Source organism: Lepidochelys kempii, chromosome 17, assembly GCF_965140265.1.
Source record: "Lepidochelys kempii isolate rLepKem1 chromosome 17, rLepKem1.hap2, whole genome shotgun sequence".
Taxonomy (NCBI): domain Eukaryota; kingdom Metazoa; phylum Chordata; order Testudines; family Cheloniidae; genus Lepidochelys; species Lepidochelys kempii.
Window position 1 is genome coordinate 7,746,941 of NC_133272.1, and position 24,433 is coordinate 7,771,373.

At 43.3% G+C, this 24,433-nt stretch overlaps 1 protein-coding gene across 4 annotated transcripts in view; it reads left to right on the forward strand.

Moving 5' to 3' along the window:
• AATF (apoptosis antagonizing transcription factor) overlaps nucleotides 1-24,433 on the forward strand; it is an 83,766-nt gene that overhangs the window by 45,096 nt on the left and 14,237 nt on the right. For 2 of the 4 annotated variants that reach the window (XM_073316095.1, XM_073316094.1), the window contains exons 9-11: nucleotides 7,004-7,071; nucleotides 10,863-10,943; nucleotides 14,421-14,492. In XM_073316095.1, the coding sequence (XP_073172196.1) occupies nucleotides 7,004-7,071; nucleotides 10,863-10,943; nucleotides 14,421-14,492 (221 nt within the window). Of the gene's footprint in view, nucleotides 1-7,003; nucleotides 7,072-10,862; nucleotides 10,944-11,571; nucleotides 12,206-14,420; nucleotides 14,493-24,433 lie in introns of those variants that run through there. The other 2 variants (XM_073316096.1, XM_073316097.1) reach the window with 2 other exon arrangements.

Consider the following 24,433-nt stretch of genomic DNA (forward strand, 5'->3'; position numbering starts at 1 on the left):
CTGCTTATGGACCTGTTGGCTCATGGGTGCTGCTCCAGTTTACAAGCTTTAGTCTCCTCCTGTTGTTGCATGCAACTTTCCCTTGTTAACACTAATGAGAGGGATTCTCTGTAGTGCAGAATAATAGACCCCAAAGGGATAAAAAGATGTCCGCTTTACTCTGACAGCAAGTGCCCTTATGCAGTTAATTTATGGAAGAGCCACACCCCCGTGACCAGTGTCCTAACTGCTGCAGAGTGCAGATTCTCTTGTCCTCGATGCTCACACTGCAGCACGTTAGCGGTCCTGTCTACCGAGCATCTGTGGCCAGAGCTCCGATGGAGGGATCCATCTCACTCACCACCATGCCAAAAATTCCATTAAAAGCCTGCAGGAACAACTGCACCTCGTGCTGTCTATCTTGGGGGTAGCTGCAGCTGCACCTTTTAGCCACCAAACTCTGGATTTGGTGAGCCACCAGAGGGAAGGGTTCCCTCTGCTGCAGATGTCTTGCTGCACAGGTTTTGAGTTTAACTCAGTATATGACAGCAGAAGTAATCCAGCTGATCTTGCCTGTCATGACAAAGGCACCTCCTCAGATATTCAGGTCCTAGACCGCTCAGAGATGTATAGATTGTATCTACTGCCTTGTACTGCACCCTGAAGCAAAGGGGTAGCTAGTGCAAGGGGTTGCATAGGAATGATACATACTCACAGTCACCCATCCCAGTTAGGAGGCAAGCAACGGTGTTCTGTGCCACAGAAGCTCCTTATAGAGTGCCCTGCAGTAATGCAGTCTGGAGTGAATGTTGATTAGATACACTGTGGTCACAGTGGTGCCGTTAATCCATTCTAGATTCAGGAAGACATTTCCCTCTTGAGATTGCGTAGGTTCAGTGCAAACATAGAGAGTCCAGATGGATGTCTGAGGGTTGGCACTGTACCTTTTAGCAAAGCAACACAGTAGAGCCGGCGTTCTCAAACGTCATTGTTTCGCGACCCGCTTCTGAGAACAAAAATTACTGACCCCAGGAGGAGGGACCGAAGCCTGAGCCCGCCCAAGCCCCGCTGCCCCAGGGTGTGTGTGTGTGTGTGTGTGTGGGGGGGGCTTCAGCCCTAGGCAGGGGGCCTGTAACCTGAGCCCTGCCACCTAGAGCTGAAGACCTTGGGCTTTGGCTCCGGCCCTGGGTAGAGGGTCTCGGGTTTTGGCCCCAGGCCCCAGCAAGTCTAAGCCAGCCCTGGCAACTCCATTAAAATGTGGTTGCGACCCGCTTCGGGGTCCCAACCCACAGTTTGAGAACCGCTGCAGTAGAGCATAGAGATATGGCAACTTCGGGAACTATTTTTTTCTTATGCATATTAGCAATCAAACAATGACGGAACCATTGCGGAAGATGTGTTGATAGATAATTGGACTATCGCCTTGTGTTTATGTACCATGTACCGGGATGCAGACAGCCTTCTGCAAGTTAGCATTTGTAATGAAAACGTAAATACTTTAGAGGCAAGGCATTTGTAGTTAAAGTTTTGACTAGTGGAGTCCGTTCTAAATAGACCTTGGATTTCTGATGTTTCGGAAACTCTTCCTGCCTGAGATTCGTCAACGTAGTGACACGTGTATTTATCCTCCAAGAGCTTGTGTTCATATGTAAACATGCCTTTTAGGATCCTAATTTGGAACAAAGGCGTCTCCACAGATGTATTCAGAGCTCAGTGCAAGTTTAAATAATAAGTAATTTAGAAGTTAGCATGCACATTGGGCAGGTAATGAATAGAATATATATTGTGTGTGTGTGTCTCATGAATCCGATTGATGGGATCCTGTCAACGCTTTCAAAGCTTCTACCATAAATTGCTTGCCTTTCTTACCTTGATGCTCTTAGGATATCCACAATGCAGTCACACATGTACTCGCGTGTACTTGACGTGTTCTAACTACAGTGAGGGTCTGTAATTTATCAAAGATGTTCATCTTGGGGATTCTTACCCCACCACTTGCTTCTGGCAGTGTTCTAGCCAGGATACTGAGCTAGGTTGGACCAGTGTTTTAATCCAGTATGATACTCTCAAGGGACAGTATCATCATGAATGGGTAATGATGGGACCCCTATAGAATGTAGATGATTTTACAGTGAAATAGGTTACACCTGCAGTAGTTGATTAACCTAAAATAACTCACTAGTTTGTACCACTGCTTGTCTGTGCTGCTGGGAGCTGTTCCTCAAGCATTTGGAGTAAAAAAAATAAATATGGGGAATGTGTAGAAAAGATATTATAAAGTAGATGTGTGTATTTACATAATTGCATATTTCGTATAGTGTTTTAGGGGTGGGTACTGTTAATGTGCATAAGAAGGCTTTTGCAATTCTCTTCTCTCACTGTCAGGATAAATCATCCCCCAAGGGCCAGTTCCCTGCAATACAAACTAAGGTTGTCTTAAACAGTGCCCTTGTGATGTATTTATGATCGATATTCCCTGTTTGCATATGGGGAAACCTGAGCCACAAAGAGGTTAGGTGACTTTCCCAAGGTTGTACAGTGAGTTGGTGTCAGAGTTGGGACTAGAACCCAGGTTGCGTAACTCGCTCCCCATACTTTATCCACTCGTCTATGTTGCTCCCCAGTTGTATGGCGTTGCAGTTATTTGTACTTCTGTGTGCTGGAAAGGACAATGTCCATATAAGCATTTTCCAGGCTGTGGGTAAGTGGATACTGTATGTGAGGAAGGAATCGTGAATTTTCATAGTAGTAAGTGGAGAAGGGACGGAACAGGAAAACTGCCTTTTATTCTTCAAAGCTGCTGATTGCATTACTGGGCTGCAGTATCCCAATCTCTGCCAGCACTACCCTATAGCTTTCCCTATGCACTTGTGTCAAAGAACCAAGATAAGTGTGGATGGTGAACATACCGTTGCTGGAATAGGAAGAAACCACTGGAACGTAGCCACACCATTTCTTCCTGTTTTTAAAACTCTCCCTCCCACCTTGCTTCTGACAGAATATTGACTGGAAACCAAGATCCCATTTTTGCTTAGCCTTAAGGGCAGCCGTTTACAGAGAAGCAGAGTTACACAGGTTTACTGTGTCGTATGTCTGTGTAACACTGGATTTGGATCTTGTATTTAGCTGCCAGAAGTGACTGTGATGAAGTGGGAGAGATAAACTGATAGATTGTGTGCCAGAAAGATGTTGGGAATCAATCAGATAAACGGGGCAGAGAAATAGCTTGCTGTTTTCTAGTGATAATAAACCAGTGGCCTCTGGTCCCTGCATTTTTAAGTGTAATTGCTGTGGAAATAATCTCCCAATATAAGCAAATGAAAAAACATCACGGGAGGTGTTCTTAATTGAGCTTGAGTTGCCTTTTCTCTTTCGCAATAAAATGTGTGACTTTTGAAGGTGGGGGTACAAAGCTTCCTTTTGTTGTTTAAGTCTCTACTTTATTTAAAAGAAAAAAAACCCTCAGGAGATATTTATTGGTAAATGTTGGTAAACATTAATTTCACTGTATACATACAAACTGATACAGAAATATTTCCATCGATGAAAATAGAAATTCACAGATGGCCAAAGTAAGAAAAATGCTGCTTGAGAACTTTAGAATTTGATTTAAGACTATTTGCTTTGTATATTTTGACATGTGAAGTTGACAAATTTGTGTTTTAATGGTTATCAAGCTTTAACTTTTTGAATCTCTATATCTGCTGTCATTAAATGATGTCTGACTACCCTCCATAATTTTCCACAACTGTTCAAATTTAAATAATCAAAAATGCTAAAAATAAACATACATTATTATCCATCAAAATTATATATATATATATAAAAAAATCAAAGAATGCCAAGTCTATTTAGATCACTTTTTGGGGGGGGGGGAAGAGGGGGTGATTTTCACCTGCTTATTTCAGTGATTTGCTCATACTGTTGGAATCCCCATAGTGCATTAGTTTCTTACATAGAGCAATACTTGAGGACATCTTTTAATGTCACAGCTGTGCAGAGGTGATTGGAAGCAGAGTCTAAGGCAGGCTGTTGTAAATTGCAGCGTTTGGATGTGGAGGGGAGTGTACATTTGGGGGGCAGTGATTGAAATGAATGGAAATCTTTCTGTTGATTGTTATGGTACCTCAATTAGCCACTGGACTCCAGCTGTGCCTGTTGTGCAGAGGTACAAGGCGGGGGAAGCCCTCCTTAGACATCTTTGTGAAAGACAAAAAGACTGATTCTTCAGTTTCTTTTGAGTTTCAAATGCCATTTGAGATGCAGCCTGTTGTATTAATTTAGATGGAATATATGGGACAGAGCTGTTAACATAAGCCAGTCGCTGTCCATCATTAAACAGTGTTAAACAAGGTTTGGGGTTTGGTATACAGAAACCTCAGCCTGTTTAGTACCGTGGTGCAAACACCAGTAAAAATCCTTTCAGCTTTTTATTAAAAATACAGAAAAGAACTAAAAGAGTTAAAGCATTTGGAAGGTTAAGTGTTGATTAAGACTTTCATTTTAACATTTCTTGTTTCCTTTCCCGTTAACTGGAGAGAGTTTTAGAAGGAACCCCCCCCCTCTTGTCTGACAGTCTCTTAGATGGTTTCAAAGATGGTGATATCTGTCCTTTTGGGGAAAAAAGAAGACGTTAGTTGAGATGAGCTGCAGCTGTTGTTAAAGTCTGATCCCATTTCATTTCAGGTGGTGTTGGGGATTCTCTTGGAGCTGGTAGGGGTGGTGATGTCATCTTGATACCTCTCTTCGGCCAAACTGGTCAGGGTGTCCCTCAGGATGAGGACAAAGATGGTCCAAGGTCCCAGTAGACAGTGGGGGTGACAGACAGGATGGTAAAGCTTGCATCAGTAGTTTCCATCTGTTCTTTCTATTTCCCCCCCAAAGTGTCCTCCTTTATGAACCCAAAAAGAGAGCGATGGGTAGAATAGCTCATCCCCTCATTATTTTGTCCATCAATTGGGCCTAATATCTGACACTCCAATTTTGATTCGTTAATTTCTGGTTCCACATCTTCTGTTTTTAACCAAGCATGATTTTAACATAGTCCTTGAACCATCTCAGTAGGCCCTTTTGTTGACAGTCTGTCTCCTTTTCCCATCCATATTTGTTATAGGTTATTGTGACATCTTATGAACCTTCACATACTTTTTACGGTTAAGTGCAAATTAGAGTAAATTTGTAGGTTCACAACAGGAACTCTGTCACCATGAATGAAACAGTGACATTTTGGGAAGTCTGCAACTTGGGAAGTCATGTTGTATTTATTTTTGTTCTGTACGCAAGCTATACAGCATATAATATCTAGCTCGTGGTGTTAAACAGACATTGGTCAGGTATCCCAGAAGGCTGCATGCGACACCCTACTGACTGAGGAAGGTGCACAGATAAAACCCAACCTTTTCCCCAGAACTTGGAAAGGAAATAGGAAGGTCTGTTTTAGCATCTGGACGCCGGCTGTAAAGCATTCTGCCTTGCTGCTCCTCAGAGCAAACGTGATTGCCTTACCGGTGTGACTCTTATTTTGTGTAGTGTTTTTTTTTTTTTTAAATGCTAGGAGAGGCAAGTGGGATTACGGGGCAGAGGTATCAGTGCAGCCCCTGAAATATAGCCCTCAAAACACCCACTGTTAATGGAAGCAGTGTACGTAATTCCCCACAGCCTCTGAAAATTCAGCCTCTTTTGTGCCTCCCAGAGACCAAAGAACCTGCAGGTCAGTGGAGTGCTACCTCAGCCATTCACCCTGTCTGCTCTGTTGAGGGAAGAGAGGCCATATTCCATTTGTAAGGCTTCTTTCTAGCTAAGGCGCTTGGAAGGATCTGAGCGTATCATTCCATTGTAGAATCACCACTTTTTCTGCAGTTCCACCCCCCCCTTTTTTTTTAACTGCCAAAAGCCACTCAGTATCATGCTTTCAGTTCAGACAGTGGGACCCCCTCCGAGATCACTGCTCATTGTAAATGATAGGAGGCATTGCGTAGCCAGATGTTGCAATACACTGGTCTCATAGAGGAAAGTGGAGTCTGAGAGAAGTTGCTTGTCATATTGGACCAAGTTGTCGAAGTGGGTGCAGTTCCGTTCAAGACAATACTTGTAACGGGATTAGATGAAATAAAAATGGGGTATGTGCAGGTAGAAGTAAACTTCCTGTCTTGGGCATTTTTTACATATTTACCTAGTATAAGGGGCAAATAAACACTCACTCCTCTGAAGCATCTGAAACTGACCGACAGGTTACCCTACACACTATAGGTCTTATTTTGTATGACAGTTCCTGTGCTCCCATGAGCTGCACCTTTGTACACCACCTAGGACTACACTGTTTGTATTATGAGAGTGCCTACTTCACTCTTTAAGCTCCCCTAAGAAATGGTGCTGAATTCTCAAGGATGGCTTTTCATTTTCAGTTACTGCCCAGCGCTGGCTGATCCACCACCATCCCACCCATTTAGACGTAAGATCATCAGTTCTTCGTCCCATTGGTGGGAGACTAACGTTTGATCCAGTGTGCTACAGCATCCTTCCCCTCTATAGCTGCCTGACCTTCTCAGCTGATACAGATGGGTCGGGCTAAACTAATCATAAAATGATGAAGGGAATGCTGCACTAGTCATTGATCCATCTGAAATTAACTGTAGCACAATAAGTCTTCCTAATGGCCTTCAGTTATGTGCTCCAGTCATGGGTTTTTTTTCTTTTCTAAAGAAGGGGTTAACATGAATTCACCTGCTCTTTTGCCACTGGGTTTTGTTTTATCGATTGTACTTTTTTCAGAGGCATCCTTGCCATGTCACTCAAAATTCCTGCTGTCTTGTAAAGCTAGCTGGGGCTAAGAAAACAGTAATGCCTTTGGTATGTGGACAGGGTTTCTCAAAAAAAAAAAAAAAATAATAATAATAATAATAATTAAGGCAGCGAGACGCACAAATTCTACCTAAATTCCTGAGGCTCCTTTGAAAATCTCAAACTCAGTGCTGACCTGTGTTTAATGTGCTTTTACATTTGGTCATTCTCTTCCCTCCTCCAGCTCCTTCGAGAACTTATAGAACGGAAAACCAGTTCACTGGACCCCAACGATCAGGTGGCCATGGGCAGGTAAGTGATGAGCTGTAGCTGTCTATATTCTGTGTTAACTAGCTTCACCCTACAGCCACTTAGATTCCATGGGTGTAAAACTTCCCAAAAGTTCCCAATCCTGCTTCTTTATGTGTGACGGGTTCCCCCTGGGGTGCCACCTGGAACTGGGGTACCACTGAGCCCTCTGAACCGCCAGCCTGGGCTCCCTCTCTCACTGTGCTGTTGTGAAAAGCTGCAGACCCACTTCCAGTTCTAAACTTTCACCAGCATTCACACAGGTAGGGACACACCCAGCTGCAGTTACATGCAGGCTCTTTGACTAGCCACTTCACGAACCAACAGTAGAAAGGCTAAAGCCAAGGTAACTCTCAGCTCCCCAGGCACCCCCCCCCACCACCCGGAGCATAAACCCAAAATTATACTATCTTGCACTGCACAGGGAACTGTACAGCACAAGCTCATAGAGTTCACCCCCCACTCCTCAGTGTGGAGAGCAATATGCAACAGCCTTTGCCCCCAGAGCTACAATTTCTCATGCATTTCACTCCAACTCATTGGTTTAGATAAAGCAAAAACAAGTTTATTAACTACACAAGATAGATTTTAAGTTATTATAAGCGATAGCAAACAGATCAAAGCAGATTACCTAGTAAATAAACAAAAACGCCAACTAAGTCTAAGATACTAGAAAGATAGGATATGAATTAGCAAATTCTCACCCTAGCTGATGATACAAGCAGGCTGCAGATTCTTAAGGCACCATCTACACTTGCTTTGCAGCTTGTTTCATATACAGGCTAGAAATCCCTTCTGCCTGGGTCCAGCACTTCCCATAATTGAGTCTTTGTTCCTCAGCTGTTTCCAGGAGTTGTCTTTTGTGGGAGTGAAGAACCACCAATGATGTCACTCCCTGCCTTATATAGCTTTAGCATATGGCGGGAACCCTTTGTCCCAAACCTCAGTTTGTGGAAAAACACTGACATCCCAAGATGGAGTCCAGAGTCATGTGGCCTCGTCACAGGCCCTGGCACACCTTGCTGAGTCATAGCGGCCATTACTTACAGGCCATCTGGAGCCTTCTCAGGAAGGCTCACCAGGTGATGGATAAATTTCTCCTAAGACCTGTTGTTTTCCCTAATGGCTCATTGCCCTGAATAGGCCCTTCCCCACCCACAATCTAGACTGAAAGCATCTTGCCTAGTGGGCATCACTCAGGCGTAACTACATTTGAAATACATAGTCCATATTCATAACTTCAGAAACAAAAATGATACATGCATACAAATAGGATAATCCTATTCAGTAAATCATAACTTTTCCAATGACACCTCACATGACTTATCTTGTACAAAATGCATCATAATTATGCCATAATCGTGTCATGTAATAATAACACTATGAAGAATATGGGATGCAGTGTTACAGTGTGGTTTTGCCACTGATCTCATGGAGAGCAGTTGGGTGTTATAACAAGATGATTGGTTAAAAGCAATGGCATAATATCAGCTAGGCAGGGTATTCCCAGTGAGGACTCTGTGGCTCTGGACCACATTGCCAGAACTTGTATTTGCTGGCCTTCATGTTACAAGGCCCCACTGGTTTGCCAAACTTGGAGAGGTAAGGGGGCTTGATGGGGGGGGGGAGGGAGAGGAGGAGGCTGGGTTATGCTGGACTGAGAAATGTTGCTGGGATGTTAGGTAAGAGCAGCAGCTCTTGTACTGAGCTTGTAACAAGTCTTGTAACAAACTTCGGAACTATTGAATTCAGCTGTTGGTGCAGCACCTAGAGGAATGGTTATAAATAAATAAAACTGATAAATCACCCTAATAATAAGTAATGGCTTAAAGATGATGCCTGAAAGCATTATTACTCTTTTGCAGCCAGGCTTATTTCTTTTCAAAGCCCCCTGCACTCTTTCTCGCTTTCAAGACTTGCTTTTCCTGTCTACCCCAAGTTTGGGGAAAAGAGTCTTGATGTACCCTGACAAATGTGCTCTAGATGAAGCGACAGCTCACTGGTGAAATTTGGGATCAGATTATGAACTGTGATTTGTCATCATATAAAGAATCAAACCTGCTGTATAGTGTGGGGTTCCCTTGTATGCACTTGCCCTGCTGTTTAAAAAAAAAAGAGAGAGAGAAAAGGTACAGTACAATTAAAACAGCATACAGGAATGTTTCCTGGATGCCAAAAATAAAATGTATGCTTTGCGGGAAGCTCTTATTTCTCACTCTAATTCTGTGGCTAGAAAATACAGAACATTCCAAAAACTACTTAATGAACAGTATACATTTAAATAGCCACAGGCCATAATTTAGAAAAGCATAAAAGGAAAGGAAAGCTGAAAATGATAGAATAGAATTCGCCACTGAAAAGTGATATGGGGATGTGTGTGTATAGGGGGAGAGGAAGGGAAAATGCTTTATGAAATTTTGTGTTGGTGAAATAACTTTGTCCATGTGAAATATGACTTGAATTTTAGTGCGGTAGGTCAAATTTATTTTGTGTATGTCTGGAATATTATGGAAAGCTATTCACTATAATTTAACGTGGCATAGCCAAAATTGCATTTAAGTGGTGATTACATTGTACATTTATCTGACTTTCCAATAAAATAGATTACAGTCATTAAGATTATATTAAGATTGCAGTAATTGGATTTTGCTAGATTTTTTCCCCTGATGTTGGGTTTTCATTGTATAAATCAGGTAGGATGATGCTTGTTTCTTTTTTTTTAAAAAAAATGTTTGTATCTAGTAGCAGTTTATTTCCCCCTATGGAAACTTCTTTGACTTGAGCAAGCTCTGTGTAAGGAATTGGACCCTCCCTTCTACAGAGTGATGGGGAATAAGCAGCACTTGTTGCTTTCCTTTTGTTTGTTTTTATTAAGAAATGCACTTACCATTAGGCAGTGGTTTTGGTGGGGGATTTGCCAGTTATTATAGTCAGAGGTAGTGGGAAAGAAACACTCGCTTATAATTTTATATACGCTTTCCAAAAGCCTGGAAGGAAACTCATTCAAATGGAACTGTTGTATAACGTTAAATCCGTTTATGTAGTTAGTATAACCCTCCCCACTAAAAGAACCAGCTACATATGTAGCTTATGATAAATGGAGAAAGGTAAACAATCTATTCTACTGCGTGCTTTCTTTATACAAAATACAACTTATTGTAATAGCTGGGGGGGGAGCAGTAATCCTTTAAGGGTTTTTACTGGCCTTAGCATTTCTGTTTGATGAAGAAAATCTTTTGAATTCTAAAGATTCTTTCTTTAAAAAAAAAAAAAATCATTAGCCAAGAAAGAATAAAAACATAGGGCCAGATTGTATCTGCTGTCGCTTTTTCCTGCACATGGGATGTGAATTCCCACTGAATATTAATCATTACATCAAGACCAGGACAGCTTATCTGTCTCCCCCAGAATGGCTGGGGCTTCAGCCCCTGAGATCTACCAGAGTCCATGGTCATCTACACATAGGCTCTAATGTTCCCTGTGCTCTCCTGTTTGTAGCTATGTACTCCTCCTCAGGGGTATTTCAGTACGTAGTACGGGGAGACTGGTGTGTGCTATTGAAAACTAGGGCAGCGTTAGCTTGCGATAGGGTCCTGTACAGGGCTCAGGTGAAGGACAGTGCCACAGTTATTTAGGGCACCAACTTTTGGGCGAAGAACAATGCTGTGGGCATTTGAGCTTTTCAAACTGCATTTCCATGGTTTTTGCCATTGTCACCTTGTGATTCTTCCTAAAAACTGGCCTGATCAAACAGCCCTAGCAATGATACGTAACCACCACTTTGGATTCCCCAGGCAGTGGCTGGCCATCCAGAAGTTACGAAGCAAAATACAGAAGAAAGTGGACCGAAAAGCCAGCAAAGGAAGGAAAATCCGGTGAGTGGCAGCTTCTTCAAACTACAGAGAAGAAACTCTTGTCTCACCAGTTGTAACCTGACTGCCCCGTTTTGGCACTGAAATGTGTTGCCAGACTTGTTTTGTCCTGGCAAGGTAGAAGATGTTGCTCTGAGACATGCCCGTTATGGGGGAGGGAGCTCTTAATGACTCTAGAACTAGTGATCAGTTGGCTATAATCAGAGCGGGAATTGCTCAAATCAGTCCTTACAAGAATGTTGCATTGGGCATAAAAAAATGCCAGGGAGAGACTTTCAGAAATGCCTAAGAGATTGAGGGCCACAAGTCCCAATGAAAGTGAATGGGACTTGTGCTTCTAAATCCTTTAAGGCTAGATTTACAAAGGTATTTAGTTGCCTAAAGACGCAGATAGGTGCGTATGCCTGCGTTAGGCAGCTAATTGCGGTAGACTTTCAATAGAGATGAAGTGAGGGAGGTAATATCTTTTAATAAACTTTCAATGGGAGTTAGGTGCCCATCCAGGTTAGGTGCTCTTGTAAGTCCCATTAGCCACCTATCTGCATTTTTAGGCACTTCAATTCTTTTGCAGATCTGGCCCTAAATTTTGTGACCTTTTCCTTCTAATGTTTGCATTTGCAAACTCTTCCAGGTTGTGTGGTGAGAATGGAAAGTGTGTAGAGGAGCTGGGGTTTGTTCCCCTTTGCAGAGCAGGTGCATTGCTCTTCCTGAGTTCAGAGCGACTACATGATTTGTAGTGGAGGAGGGATTTGTAGCACGGAGGCACGCTGGAAAGCTGCACTGCTTCCTGAAAAATCTGCAACATTAACCATCCTTTTGTGAGTAAACTATAAATCTCGAGTTTAGATGGCATCTGATAGAAAGTCAGTGGAGTCAGTGTGGGTCAGGCCTGGCATAGCCATTTTTAAGATAGATGTCATAAGATAATTTATTAAAAGAGGGAAGAGCTACTTTGTTGGCCTGAAAAGCCTGTAATTATTGACTATCAATATTCTATTCTGTCAGCGTCACACATAATTGGATATATTCATGATTCAGTCAAAACTACTGACAACATCATACAACTGAGTCAGACTCATAAACCTTTAGGAATAATGGGGCAAGTCTCTCATTGTGTGTGATCTGTGCACTTCGGAATTCCTGAGAGATCAGAAATCCCTCCGTGTCCGTGGCTTGTTACATGTTAGCTACCTTTTTAAATAAGAGTTGCACTGACCCAGGGGGAAAATATTAATATATAGACGAGAAGAAAATATGTATTTGCTGATGTATGTGATTAATGTACCATTAAATCCTATCATCTTTCCAGGGCGGTCTAGTGGAGAGGGCTAGGAACCAGGCGGACTGGGTTCGATTTTTGGTTCTGCCACTGGGTCACTGTGTGTGTGTGTGTGTGTGTGTCTTTACTTGCGTGATTCACTAAGACTCTCTGCACTTCCATTTCCTCCTCTGCAGAACATGGATAAATGTCACTTATCTTTTGTAAAGCACTTTGAGATCTGGGTGCGAAACATGTTATGTAAGCACTAAGTATTAATTGCTATCACTTATCATTGTAGTCCATCATCATCATACTGCCTTCCCGCTCCTTTCTGTGCTTTAAGATGTTTGGATGAAGGGCCCTGTGTAAGTGTAAAAGGCTACCGAGATTTCTCTAAGCATGTTTAGACACGCCTGGCCTCTTAGCACTTCAGCGTGGGAGATGACTGCTATCCCCAGTTCACAGATGGGGAAACTGAGGTACCAAAGGGTGAGGTGAGACTTACCTAAGGTTACACAGTTAGTCTTGGCAGAAAAAGAACTCGGGAGTCTTGCCTCCCGAATCCCTTCTCTAACCCGCTAGACCATATCGCTTCCTGAGTGGATATCTATGAGCTTTATATTTCTACTTGTCATGGAATAATTGTTCAGCTGTGACTTGGGATGGCTCACTGTGTCTGTAATTTAATACTTAAAATCTGATAGACTGGGGTTTTGGAAGCTCACATTTTAAAAGTGTGAGAGTAAGCAGAGCTGGGCAAACAATTAACGGTGGACAATTTATTAGCGTGATTAAGCCCTTTTTTCCAATTCACAAATTGTCCCTGAACATACTGTGATTTGTATGAATGCATTAATTGTTAATATCACTTAAGTGAACCCATAGAGTGAAATATGTTCTCTTATTTCATATTTCATCCTATTGACTTTTTGTTGTTGGTAGCATTTGTTTGCCCCAAGTCACGGTATTATTTCTGTTCCCTGATTGGGTGACTCTGCACCATTATAAGAGGGTGATTGCTTCTATGAGGAATGACAAAGACCCGTGTTTGTGCACAAAGGTCCATGTTCCAGGGTGAATGTGGTTATTTTCATGAAGAGCCATTCTGCAATATTCATGCAAGCTAAAACTCTCTCTCCAGGGAGTGTTCCTGGATAAGAGAACAAAAAGGACTGTAAAGGTGCCCAAGTGGAAAGGTGGTTTGTGAATCCTTTTGCCTGCTATTCATCAAGTTGTAAGAATAGGAATGACTTGGGTAAAGCGTTTCAAACTTAGGGAGCCAGCAGAACAGTTTACATAGAAAGCTGCTGGGTTGGAATCTCCTGCTCTAAAGACTAAGGGTGTAAAATCACTGGCCTGTTCTGAGTTCCTCTGTAGTCTGTTTAGATTTTATTAAGGAGCTCCCAGAGCATGAGGAGTGGACAGGCTTCTGCAAGTTTCTGACCTAGTGGGAAAAATAAACTGGGGATTGGGCTCTCACAGTTGCAGTGTATCCCTGGGAGGCAGCTTGTTCTAGCGGACAAGTAACTGGACTTGGAGTCAGGAGCTCTGCCACTGTGTGACTTTGGGCAAATCCCTTCACCTCTCTGTGCCTCTGTTGTTCCCTGCCCACGTCTTTGTCTGTCTGGTCTTTTTATATTGTAAATTGTCCAGGAGAGGGGCTTCCTATGTTTATATAGCTGCTAGAACAATGGAGCCTCAATCATGGCTGGAGCCTCTAGGTCCTACCATGGCAGATGATGATTAATGATGGGAGACTGGTATTGTGGGAAAGCCTCTCGTAATCTAACCCTGCTCCCACCAGTGGCTTTTTGTTTGGGCACTAGTACTAAAGAGTAACTAAGACACTATTAGGGGAGGAAGTTGCACACAGAGTCTTTGATTCGTCAGAGTTTTCTGTCTTGGAATAAAGCTCAGGTGCAAGTATACTGCTCAAGGACACTGGAGTGTTTTCGCTTTTGGCTGTGACAAAAAGTGATTTGTTTATTATTGCTCGTCCACTGTGTGGCATATTTATCATGTGACCTTTTTTCCCCCTCTTGTTAACGTTAGGAAGGGTGGAAAATCTACCGACTCGAAATAGGGTTTCATTAAGCATTAGCCACCAAGGGAACCAGCATTTCCATTTCAGAGACTGGGACATTTCAGTGCAGGCAATGCCATTTCCTTTTCTTTAATAGTTACTAATGTGCTATCTGTTTATTTCCTGCCTTATTCAGGTATCATGTCCATAGCAAACTGGTGAGCTTCATGGCACCTATTGACCACTGTACAATGAATGATGATGCCAGGTGAGTAATAGATTAATTATGGTTCTCAAATGGCTTCATGACAGCATGATATTGACCTGTTCTTCAGTCTGTCGCCCTCTCCATTTCTTCTTATCAGTTAACCATTTGTCACTGGCATCATAGCCTGGGTGTCTTGGCCACATCTGTACAGGCAATCTAGCTGAGCTTTCACTCCTGTAATTACTGTAAAACCAAACGAGAAGTTTCTATAAATCTTGATGCTGACTCCATGATTCCTGCTTTAAAAATCCCCCAGATTTTAAAATCTCTTCATTTTGGAGCATGATTATGGAAATAGACAAATTCCCCATTGTCCATTGGCTGAAATCCCAGTTTAGAAAAATAATCAGTCCCTTTGCATCAGGAGTGGAGAGTTATACACTGTAGTCTTGTGAGTTTTACATAATATAAATTTACAGTACAGCTAACACCGAGACATAGTACCAAAAGAAGGAAATTCACTTAAAAGATCTAAATGATGTCTATTGTTTGTTCCTATTTAAATAATAAAAATGTCTATACAAGGCTGTAGAAGCCCTAGCACATTAATTAGTAAAGAAAAACAAAACAAAACAGTGTAACTATGAGCTTGACTGCTGGTAAGTGTTTTTGTGGGAGGGAGGTGGGCGTAATTTTCCAATGGGTGTATTTATGTTGCTTGAGAGATGCCTTTCTTCAGGTTCCTCACACAGGCATTTGATCTTAACAGTTAGAGAGATGCCCATTGTACGTCCATCTGTCTGGAATATGGCAATCATGCGTGTGCGGTTCCTAGTCAGGATCCTTTTGGATAGAGTTGTGGGAGTAATGTGTAGTGGTCAGGGGTCCCTAGAGGTGTCAATAGGTGCCAGTAGTGACCTGGAAAAGGCTGCTTTGTGGTAACTGGTACAGAAGTTAATATTGCTCTGTTTTGAACACATTAGGACCCCATTTCTCTGAACAGTGTGACTGGCTGTTTGGATAAACAGGCAGGCTCTCTCTATGCACGTGATGCGCAATGGGAGACCTAATAGAGTTTTGGGTAATAGGTTTTCAGGTAAGAAATGTGTAGAACAATGTGCGTCCCCTGTACTGACCAGAAAGAATTACTGCCTCTGCGCAGCAGTTGAGTTTCAAATCTCCATGTCTCAGGTTCTTCCCTGGCCCTCCGAAACCATAACTGAGTCATGCATTGCACGAGGCTTTCTGGATGTGGCCAGCCTGAAGTGAGTTCCCAGGGTGAAACCCTCCTGCTCCCATCTCCCTCACGCCTCACCCTTGAAGTTTAAGCATGAATGTTTCAGGGGCAGACAGGTTATGTTGGTTTAGAGAGGGAATAGTGGTCCTTGTGGTAGGTGAATAGTTGGTGGGCCGCGGGTCCTTTTTTGCTTTGTAGATGATAATTGGCATCTTCAGTTTCACCGACAGGTTTGCTGTCAGCCAGCTGGCAGCATGGGAGTGACACACTCATGCCTTGCTACCTTGCCCAGAAAGGCTTACCGGCTTCATTCTATGCTGCTCAAGGTTCTGGGTGGCCCTGGCAGGGACCCCGGCAGTGACATAGCTTGGGAGTAACACAGGCACTGATGTCCTTGACAAGCCTTGCAGCACAGTGGAAAGATCACAGTCTTTTGGCCAAAGCTCTGTCATTGCTCGATTCTGCCTGGAAAAAAATTCTAAAACCTGGTTAGTCTCTTGACCTCTTACAACAAAAGGGAATGCGTTAGAGGGACAGGCTGAACGTTGCCATTCGCCGATCCACATTGTATGCCTGAAGAGGGCTGTTTCCCTAGAACTTGGGCTGCCACTTCTTCCATCTTCGTGGCTTTTCTGTAAAGACAAGGGTAGATGCTTGGTTTATTTTCACTTTTAAGCTCTATTGTCATTAATGGCTCTAGGGGAAAGGCTGAGGTTGCAGCAGCAAATTCTCCCTTTCGTGACTATTTATTAGGAAGTTACTCACCTTGTCACGGGGCAATGCCGGCTACTTCCTTTTCACAGGTTATTTTGCATTCTCCATTTTTTCTGATGACCTTTTAAAAATGCATTCACCTATGGGTTTGTGAGAAGTAGCTCAAGGTGAGAAGAGGTTCATGCATGAACTGGTGGGCTGGGGGAGACGTGTACGCGTGTGGGTTTGGATGGACAGGTGCACTTATAGACTTCTGTTGATGAAGGCCACCATTAGTGTTTCAGTCTGCTACTGTTTCAGCTACCAACAAAGATATGCTTATCGTGCTGGGACTGGGGGCTTTGCTTTTTGGGGTGGCCCAAAAGGGAACCAGGCAGGAGATGTTAAAATCCACATGTTTCTATAATCGTGGGAAAAGAAGCACCTCTTGCTTTTAGATTGCAAAAATCCAGCCTCAGCATAAACATGTCCCTAAACTAGCCTCTTCTGCCTTTCTTGTAATGTGCTTCTCTCACTACCCATGTCTTAATTTATTTATTTTGTTTTAGCGTAATTAGTGGGTGGCATGGTAGGAAAAGAAACCCGTAAGAGTTGGTACTCATCTTGTGCATAATAATATGCTAGATTCTAATATTTCTCTGTCCCAGTATTATCTCCAGTTGACTGGCTGTGACTTATGCACTGAGAATTTTAAATGAGGTTGGGGGTGTTTTCCATTTTATGTGTGTGATATATATTCTCCTATAGATTAATCATGCACAGCCCCCCATGCACACAAAATGAAAGACACCTCAATTTACCTGTGTGTGTGTGTGTATAAGTATAAATAAAAAGGCTGATTATAAGAACCTGGGAATTGTCATAGCACGTTGGCTCAGCCCTGAGGTGACCTTGCCACCACTTTGTCAGAGTACAGCAGTTGTGTTTGTTCCAAAAGTTGCACAGAGCAGCCTGCAAGCTGAAACCCCACGCAGAGCGCACGCCAATGCTAAATGCACGGCAGCAGCCTGGAGAACAGAGCAGTTCAGGGAGCAGCAACAGCCTGTCTGAACTGCAGCACGCTTTACTGGGCTGCTGCCCTCCACCACCCGCCCCCACTACTTTTCAGAGAGGCACCTTGGCTCCCAAATAAACTGCAGGGGGGTCCAGCTGACCCTAAGAACCTATTGCAGCTAACAGGATGTTGTCTATGTTATCATTGTGGTGGGGGAGAGTGTTTGACATTTGGTTTACTGAAAGCATCTCCTGGGGGCTTTCACCACTTATAGCAGGTTATTACATTGCTTGCATGTTTTACAGGTTCTTTCTCTGGCAGGAATGGGGGCAGCAGCTGCTGCTGCTCATTGCCTGGCTGCGTGAAGTTATGTCTGTCATTAAGTTTATCATCCGCTTTGGGCCCGGTGTACTTTTTAATGGCATTGAATTTACTCAGCTGGGTTTCTAGTCATACAGAATGTTCCAGCTCGCTTGTCCGTGTGTTACCCCCAGACAGGTTTCAGAGTAACAGCCGTGTTAGTCTGTATTCGCAAAAAGAAAAGGAGTACTTGTGGCACCTTAGAGACTAACCAATTTATTTGAGCATAAGCTTTCGTGAGCTACAGCTCACTTCATCGGATGCATACTGTGGAAAGTGTAGAAGATCCTATTATATACACATAAAGCATGAAAAAATACCTCCTCCCACCCCACTCTCCTGCTGATAATAGCTTATCTAAAGTGATCACTCTCCTTACAATGTGTATGATAATCAAGTTGGGCCATTAGAGTTCCCAGAAGTCACCTACTACAGGACAGGCCTAACAAAGAAAATAACAGAACGCCACTAGCCGTCACCTTCAGCCCCCAACTAAAACCCCTCCAAAGTATTATTAAGGATCTACAATCTATCCTGAAGGATGACCCAACACACTCACAAATCTTGGGAGAGAGGCCAGTCCTTGCCTACAGACAGCCCCCCAACCTGAAGCAAATACTCACCAGCAACCACATACCACACAACAGAACCACTAACCCAGGAACCTATCCTTGCAACAAAGCCCGTTGCCAACTGTGCCCACATATCTATTTAGGGGACACCATCACAGGGCCTAATAACATCAGCCACACTATCAGAGGCTCGTTCACCTGCACATCCACCAATGTGATATATGCCATCATGTGCCAGCAATGCCCCTCTGCCATGTACATTGGTCAAACTGGACAGTCTCTACGTAAAAGAGTAAATGGACACAAATCAGATGTCAAGAATTATAACATTCATAAACCAGTTGGAGAACACTTCAATCTCTCTGGTCACGCGATTACAGACATGAAAGTCGCTATTTTACAACAAAAAAACTTCAAATCCAGACTCCAGCGAGAAACTGCTGAATTGGAATTCATTTGCAAATTGGATACAATTAACTTGGGCTTGAATAGAGACTGGGAGTGGCTTAGTCATTATGCAAGGTAGCCTATTTCCCCTTGTTTTTTCCTACGCCACACCCCTCCCCGCCCCCCCCCCCCCCCCCAGATGTTCTTGTTAAACCCTGGATTTGTGCTGGAAATGGCCCACCTTGATTATTATACACAATGTAAGGAGAGTGGTCACTTTGGATAAGCTGTTACCAGCAGGAGAGTGAGTTTGTGTGTGTGTGGGGGGGTGTGTGTGAGAGAACCTGGATTTGTGCTGGAAATGGCCCAACTTGATTATCATACACATTGTAAGGAGACTGATCGCTTTAGATAAGCTATTACCAGCAGGAGAGTGGGGTGGGAGGAGGTATTTTTTCATGATTTATGTGTATATAATAAGATCTTCTACACTTTCCACAGTATGCATCCGATGAAGTGAGCTGTAGCTCACGAAAGCTTATGCTCAAATAAATTGGTTAGTCTCTAAGGTGCCACAAGTCCTCCTTTTCTTTTTACCCCCAGACAGTTACCAGAGTGGGTTTTCCAGCAAATGTGCCATTGGATTCTAGCTGGGTCTTACCTACACATGCTTCTACAACATGCAAGATTATACTTCCAAAATCTGCACAGAGGCAGTGTAGCCTAGTAGTGGGTGCTGGACTGGGAGGGAGACCTGGGCTCTATTCCAGGCTGTCCCACTGGCTTGCTATTTTTAGTGCTGTAGTGTGAGCCCAGGTCTGTAGTCCTGGGCTCTGAGACTCACTTCTGAGGTGTGGGTTTTTGTGTTTTTTTTTTTTTTTGCAGAGTAAACATGCCCTAGAGATCTTTAGCACCACACAGCAGTGTTAGACAACAGAGGAGGAGAGGAATGTAGCATCCAATTTAAACTGTGGGTGAATTTAAAAAGGGAAGGACACCTATGTGCGTGAACATGGGAAAGTAATGATAACACGAGGTAGTAAAAGGTAATTTTTATTGTTTGCAAGTGTGAATTACTAAATTGCTCAGATGTCCAGAGGCATGACCCTAAAGTAAATAAAACCCTGTACCACCCTATATTGTAGTCTGAAAAGGTTTAAACCAGAAACAAGTTTTTAAGCCTAAAGAAGGCATTAATGGTTAGAGGGCTAAGGAGTGGGGGCTGTAATAAGGGCCTGAAATAGATAAATGTATGCACAGGCCACTTGGCACCACTCTGACAGTGTAAAAGGGTCTTAAAATGTCAGATTTACGCTTACATGTACATGTGAACAATGCTTACACCCACTTGCCATGTAAAGGGACCATCTAGAATGGTGTAAAAAGACCCTGCTGTAAATAAGAATCCAGGTCCCAGTGCTTGTTGGCCAAATTTGCTGAAGAACAAAGTGGCAAAGAACAGATCCATTTGAAGAGAAATAACCATGTGCCTGTCTGCACAAATGTTTAGTTCTCAGCAGGCTGGGATGTGAATCTACCCTGCCTCTTTGAAATGGGATTAGATGAAAGCACATTAACAAGCTGTTAATGTACGTTACCAGAGTCTGTGTGGACAGGCAGTGCATGGCAGGCTAGTACAGGGTAGATTCGCACCCCAGCGTGCCGTGAGCTAATTGTTCATGTAGACAAGCCCCTCGTCTCTTGCTGGCCAGCATGCAAGGAAAGGGATAAGCAGTGACTCCTAAGTGGTAAACACCAGAGCGAGATGGAATATTGTTTTAAATCCTGAATTTTAGAAAAGAAATGTACAAATACAATACAGCCTCTTAAAGTGCTTTGTCAACATCACTGCCACGTTCCTTCTTATTCTCGCTGCTGCTTGGAATAATAGAATTTGTGCAGGCAATTAATCTTCAGCTTGCCACTTTTTCGTGCACCCAAACCATGGGCATAGCTGTTTAACCTCGTATTCACATATATTATGTTGTAATGTATGGTACACGGCTGGCCGCCAACCTTCGATATTTATATCCCCTTTGCTATTATTTTAAAGTATATATTGGAAAGGTGATTTTATAGCTATTTTAGGGAATGCGTGTGTGTATAGATTTAGATTTAAGATTTAAATTTATTTATAGTGTCCTCACATTGGGATTTGTACACCTATCTGTAGTATCATCACCACACCCCTTTAAAATAGGGAAGTGTTATAAATCCTCATTGTACAGATGGGAAACAGAGAGACAGAATGGCTAAGTGACTTGCCCAAGGTCACACAGGAGGTCCATGGCAGAGCAAGGAATTGAACCCAGGCCTCCCAAATCCCAGGCTAGTGCCATAAGCACTGGGCCATTCTTCCCCTTCAAGGGCCCTAAGTGGTTAGGCACCCAGCTCCCACTGAAAGTTCCCACTAAAAGGTAGGGAATTGTCCCTTTACAGATGAATAGAGGTTACAAATCCAGGCCTGGAGGAGCTTACCTATCTGTATGGAAATGAGTTGTGGTTTTTGTTAGGGGTGACCGCACAAAGTTGATAACAGGCCCCATCCTGGAACTGATCTAGTCACCGCAGTAAGCGCTACCCTCAAGAGTAAACATTTCCAGGATTGGGCCCTTGATTAGTATGATTGTTTATATTGTGCATTTTTATTAGTATAGTTATCCGAGGGTCGTGGGGTATGGTATGTGGGTGTGTGTTTCATGTAGATATAATACATATATTCTCAAAAAACAAGCAGCTTGTCACAGTGTTTCTCATAATGATACTGTCCTAGTCACGTAACAACATTATTATATCCCTGCTGGAAGTTTGAAAACTTGCACAAAGGAGTTCCTTAAAGATATAGATGTTTGGCCCAAACCCTCTTATCTCCCAAGAAGACAGGCTGTTCTGACAGGTGAAACGAGACTGGGCAAATATGCAACATTGATCTAATCCGTTGGAACAAGAGCAGTATTTTAACTGGTGCTTCCTTTTAACAGCATCATTAAGGGCTCTCATTACTCTTTTATTAGAGGCTGACTCTATTTCTTATCAGATTACAGAATGAACGTAACTCATGGCACTGATTTGATCTCTTGTTAAAGAGGATTACAGCTTTGCATTAACTCGGATTGGCACGGTTTATAATTCGCTTGTTGATACACCATGCTGGCGGTGTCACATGTTTGACCCCTCCTCAGCTGTGCTGCAGGGAACGGCACCCATACATCATCATTAAAGATGGCACCCAGCACAGAAATGGGAAGCAAAAAAAGGGAGGCTTTTCTGCTGTCGTGTCAGGAAGAAGCAAAAACCAACCACCCTCTCAAGTGCAAAGGGAAATTCAGAGCAGGGATTTATACCATCCCGGGGGAGGGCACATATGTGTTAGCTTTTGGATGGGTTATTTACAGGGGCAGTGTTTCATTGTTTCAAATCAAAACTTTGTACTGGCCGTGAGGTGGATTTGTGTGAAGAACATGCATGTAGAAATGTAATGGGATTCTATCACTGTAGAACTTTCCATGAAATATTTCCTCTCGTGGGAAAACTTCCTTCTCTTAAGGGAGCTGAGACCCCACTGAGATGATATAACTTTTAGCAAAGTTTGTGCCCAGTTAGTGACTTGGTCTGTGTCATCACATAGCGTAGTTAACACACTGTGGGTAGTTATGCCACATGTCTCCTTGCTCGTTGTCTTCTTGTTAAGGCTGTAATACCATTTGGCTGTGTAGACAAGTGCCTCCAGCTATGTCTGTGTAACTGGATTAGCTGATCTGCCCTTCTCCCAGCGCTCTGTGCAGTGTATATCCCCGGTGCATTGCCCATATGTGTGTATTTCTTGCATGCACGTGCTGCCCTGGTATGGGGGGAAGACTGCACTGAAACAGACAGGCACTGTGTGGTGAGTGAGGATGCACCAGTGTAGTCATGAAATGCAAAAAGGTGCTCCGTGGACGCACCGCATGTGTGGGGATCCAGCCAGTTGGAGTGTGCCGTGGCCTGGTTACAGGAGTATGGTTCTACCTCTAATGTAGAGGGGGCCCATGACACTCTTCCATCTCTGATGATTGAGCCTAACTATACAGCAGATCTAAAATACATAAATACAATGATATGTAAAATAAGAGTGTTTCCGCCTGCAGGCCTCTGGAGCCTGCGAGATTTCCCTCCCTTTCTGTAGGAAGTAGTGTTCTGTAGTGCAGGCATCCTCAGCCTCCATTCAGGCCCTCACATGGCCTTCTGCTGGAAGTATTAATTTGCACCATGTGTAGAGAGAAGAGGTGATGGCACAGGGTGCAGTGCGGTTTCCTGCTTCCCCTGCTCCCTAAGCAATGAAACTGATATTGACGGAGCTTATTTTAATGCCCTTAATAGCACTTCTGTAGCCCTTTCCATCTGAGAACCCCATTATTAGAAACCAAATTATATTAACCTTCACAGCACCCCCCGAGGTTGGGAGACATTTATGGAAAGAGAGACACAGATCGGTGATGGGAGAGATTTTCAGAAATGCTCAGAGATTTAGGAATACAAGTCTCATTGGAAATCTATGGGTCTTGTGCTCCTAAATCTCTTAGGTGCTTTTGAAAATTTGCCCGTAAGCCACCCTTGCCCAGGAAGTCCTTGGCAGAGTCAGGAATAGAGTCCACAGGTGCTGAGTTCCAGTCCGGTGCCTGACCCCCAAGATCACCCTTCCCTTCACATATGTCGGATGACTTTTGTAAGAAAACTCTTACATGTTTTACAACTGGGCTGTGAAAGATAGGAGTCTGCTTGTCGTGTCCACGTCCATGGAGCATGTGCGTATGTACAGTCACCTCTAAAAAGTTTTGCAGTGAGAGACTTAAGGAGCTCAGTCTGTTGAGCTTATCGGAAAGTAGATCAAGAGGAGACTTGATTATGGTATCTAGCGTTCCCGGGGAGGAACTAGCAGGTACTCAAGGGCTGCTTAATCTAGTTAACAAGAACCAATGGCTGGAAGCTGAAGCCAGTCACATTCAAATTAGAAATAAGTCACTAGTTTTTACCAGTCAGGGCGATTAACCACTGGAACAAACTACCAAGGGGAGAGGTGGATTTTCCATCTCTTGAGGTTTCAAGTCAAGACTGGATGCATTTCTGGAAGATAGGCTTTAGTCCAGCACAAGTCATTGGGCTCAGTGCAGGGGTGAGCGAGTGAGGTTCAGTGGCTTGTGTTACGTAGGAGGTGTGAGTAGATGGTCTGAGACCCCTTTCAGCCTTAACATCTATTAATCTGTTAAAGTAATTCAGTCATCCCAGATTCATCCCAGCAAAGACCCTAGGCCCCCTATCCCATAGGACTGTATAATATGCAGTATTTTTAAAAAGAGCAGAATAATGGAATCTCCTTCCAACCGCTCAGATTTCCAAATGGCTAGAAAAGTAAAATTCAGCGGATGCTGTTCATGGGCCTATTTCTTACTGCAGTTCTTTTGTGTGTGATGCAGGGGTAGGATCAGGCTGGAAAATGGTTCTTTTGGTCAGTGCTGAGCTGTGATATCTTGCCCTATGGCGTCATCAGAAGGATGTGGTTGCTATGAAGCCTGGACAGATTTTTTTTCCTCACAATGAGAAAGGTCCAAGCCAACCCTTGCAGCATGGTAACCAGTACAGATGTAGTATGCAAATTTACTGTTATAATTGATGGCTTGCTCCCTTCATGCACTAATGAGCTCTTCCCTAACGGCCTTGAAATCACACGGTGCCTCTGCCCAGTAAAGTCCGTGGGAGA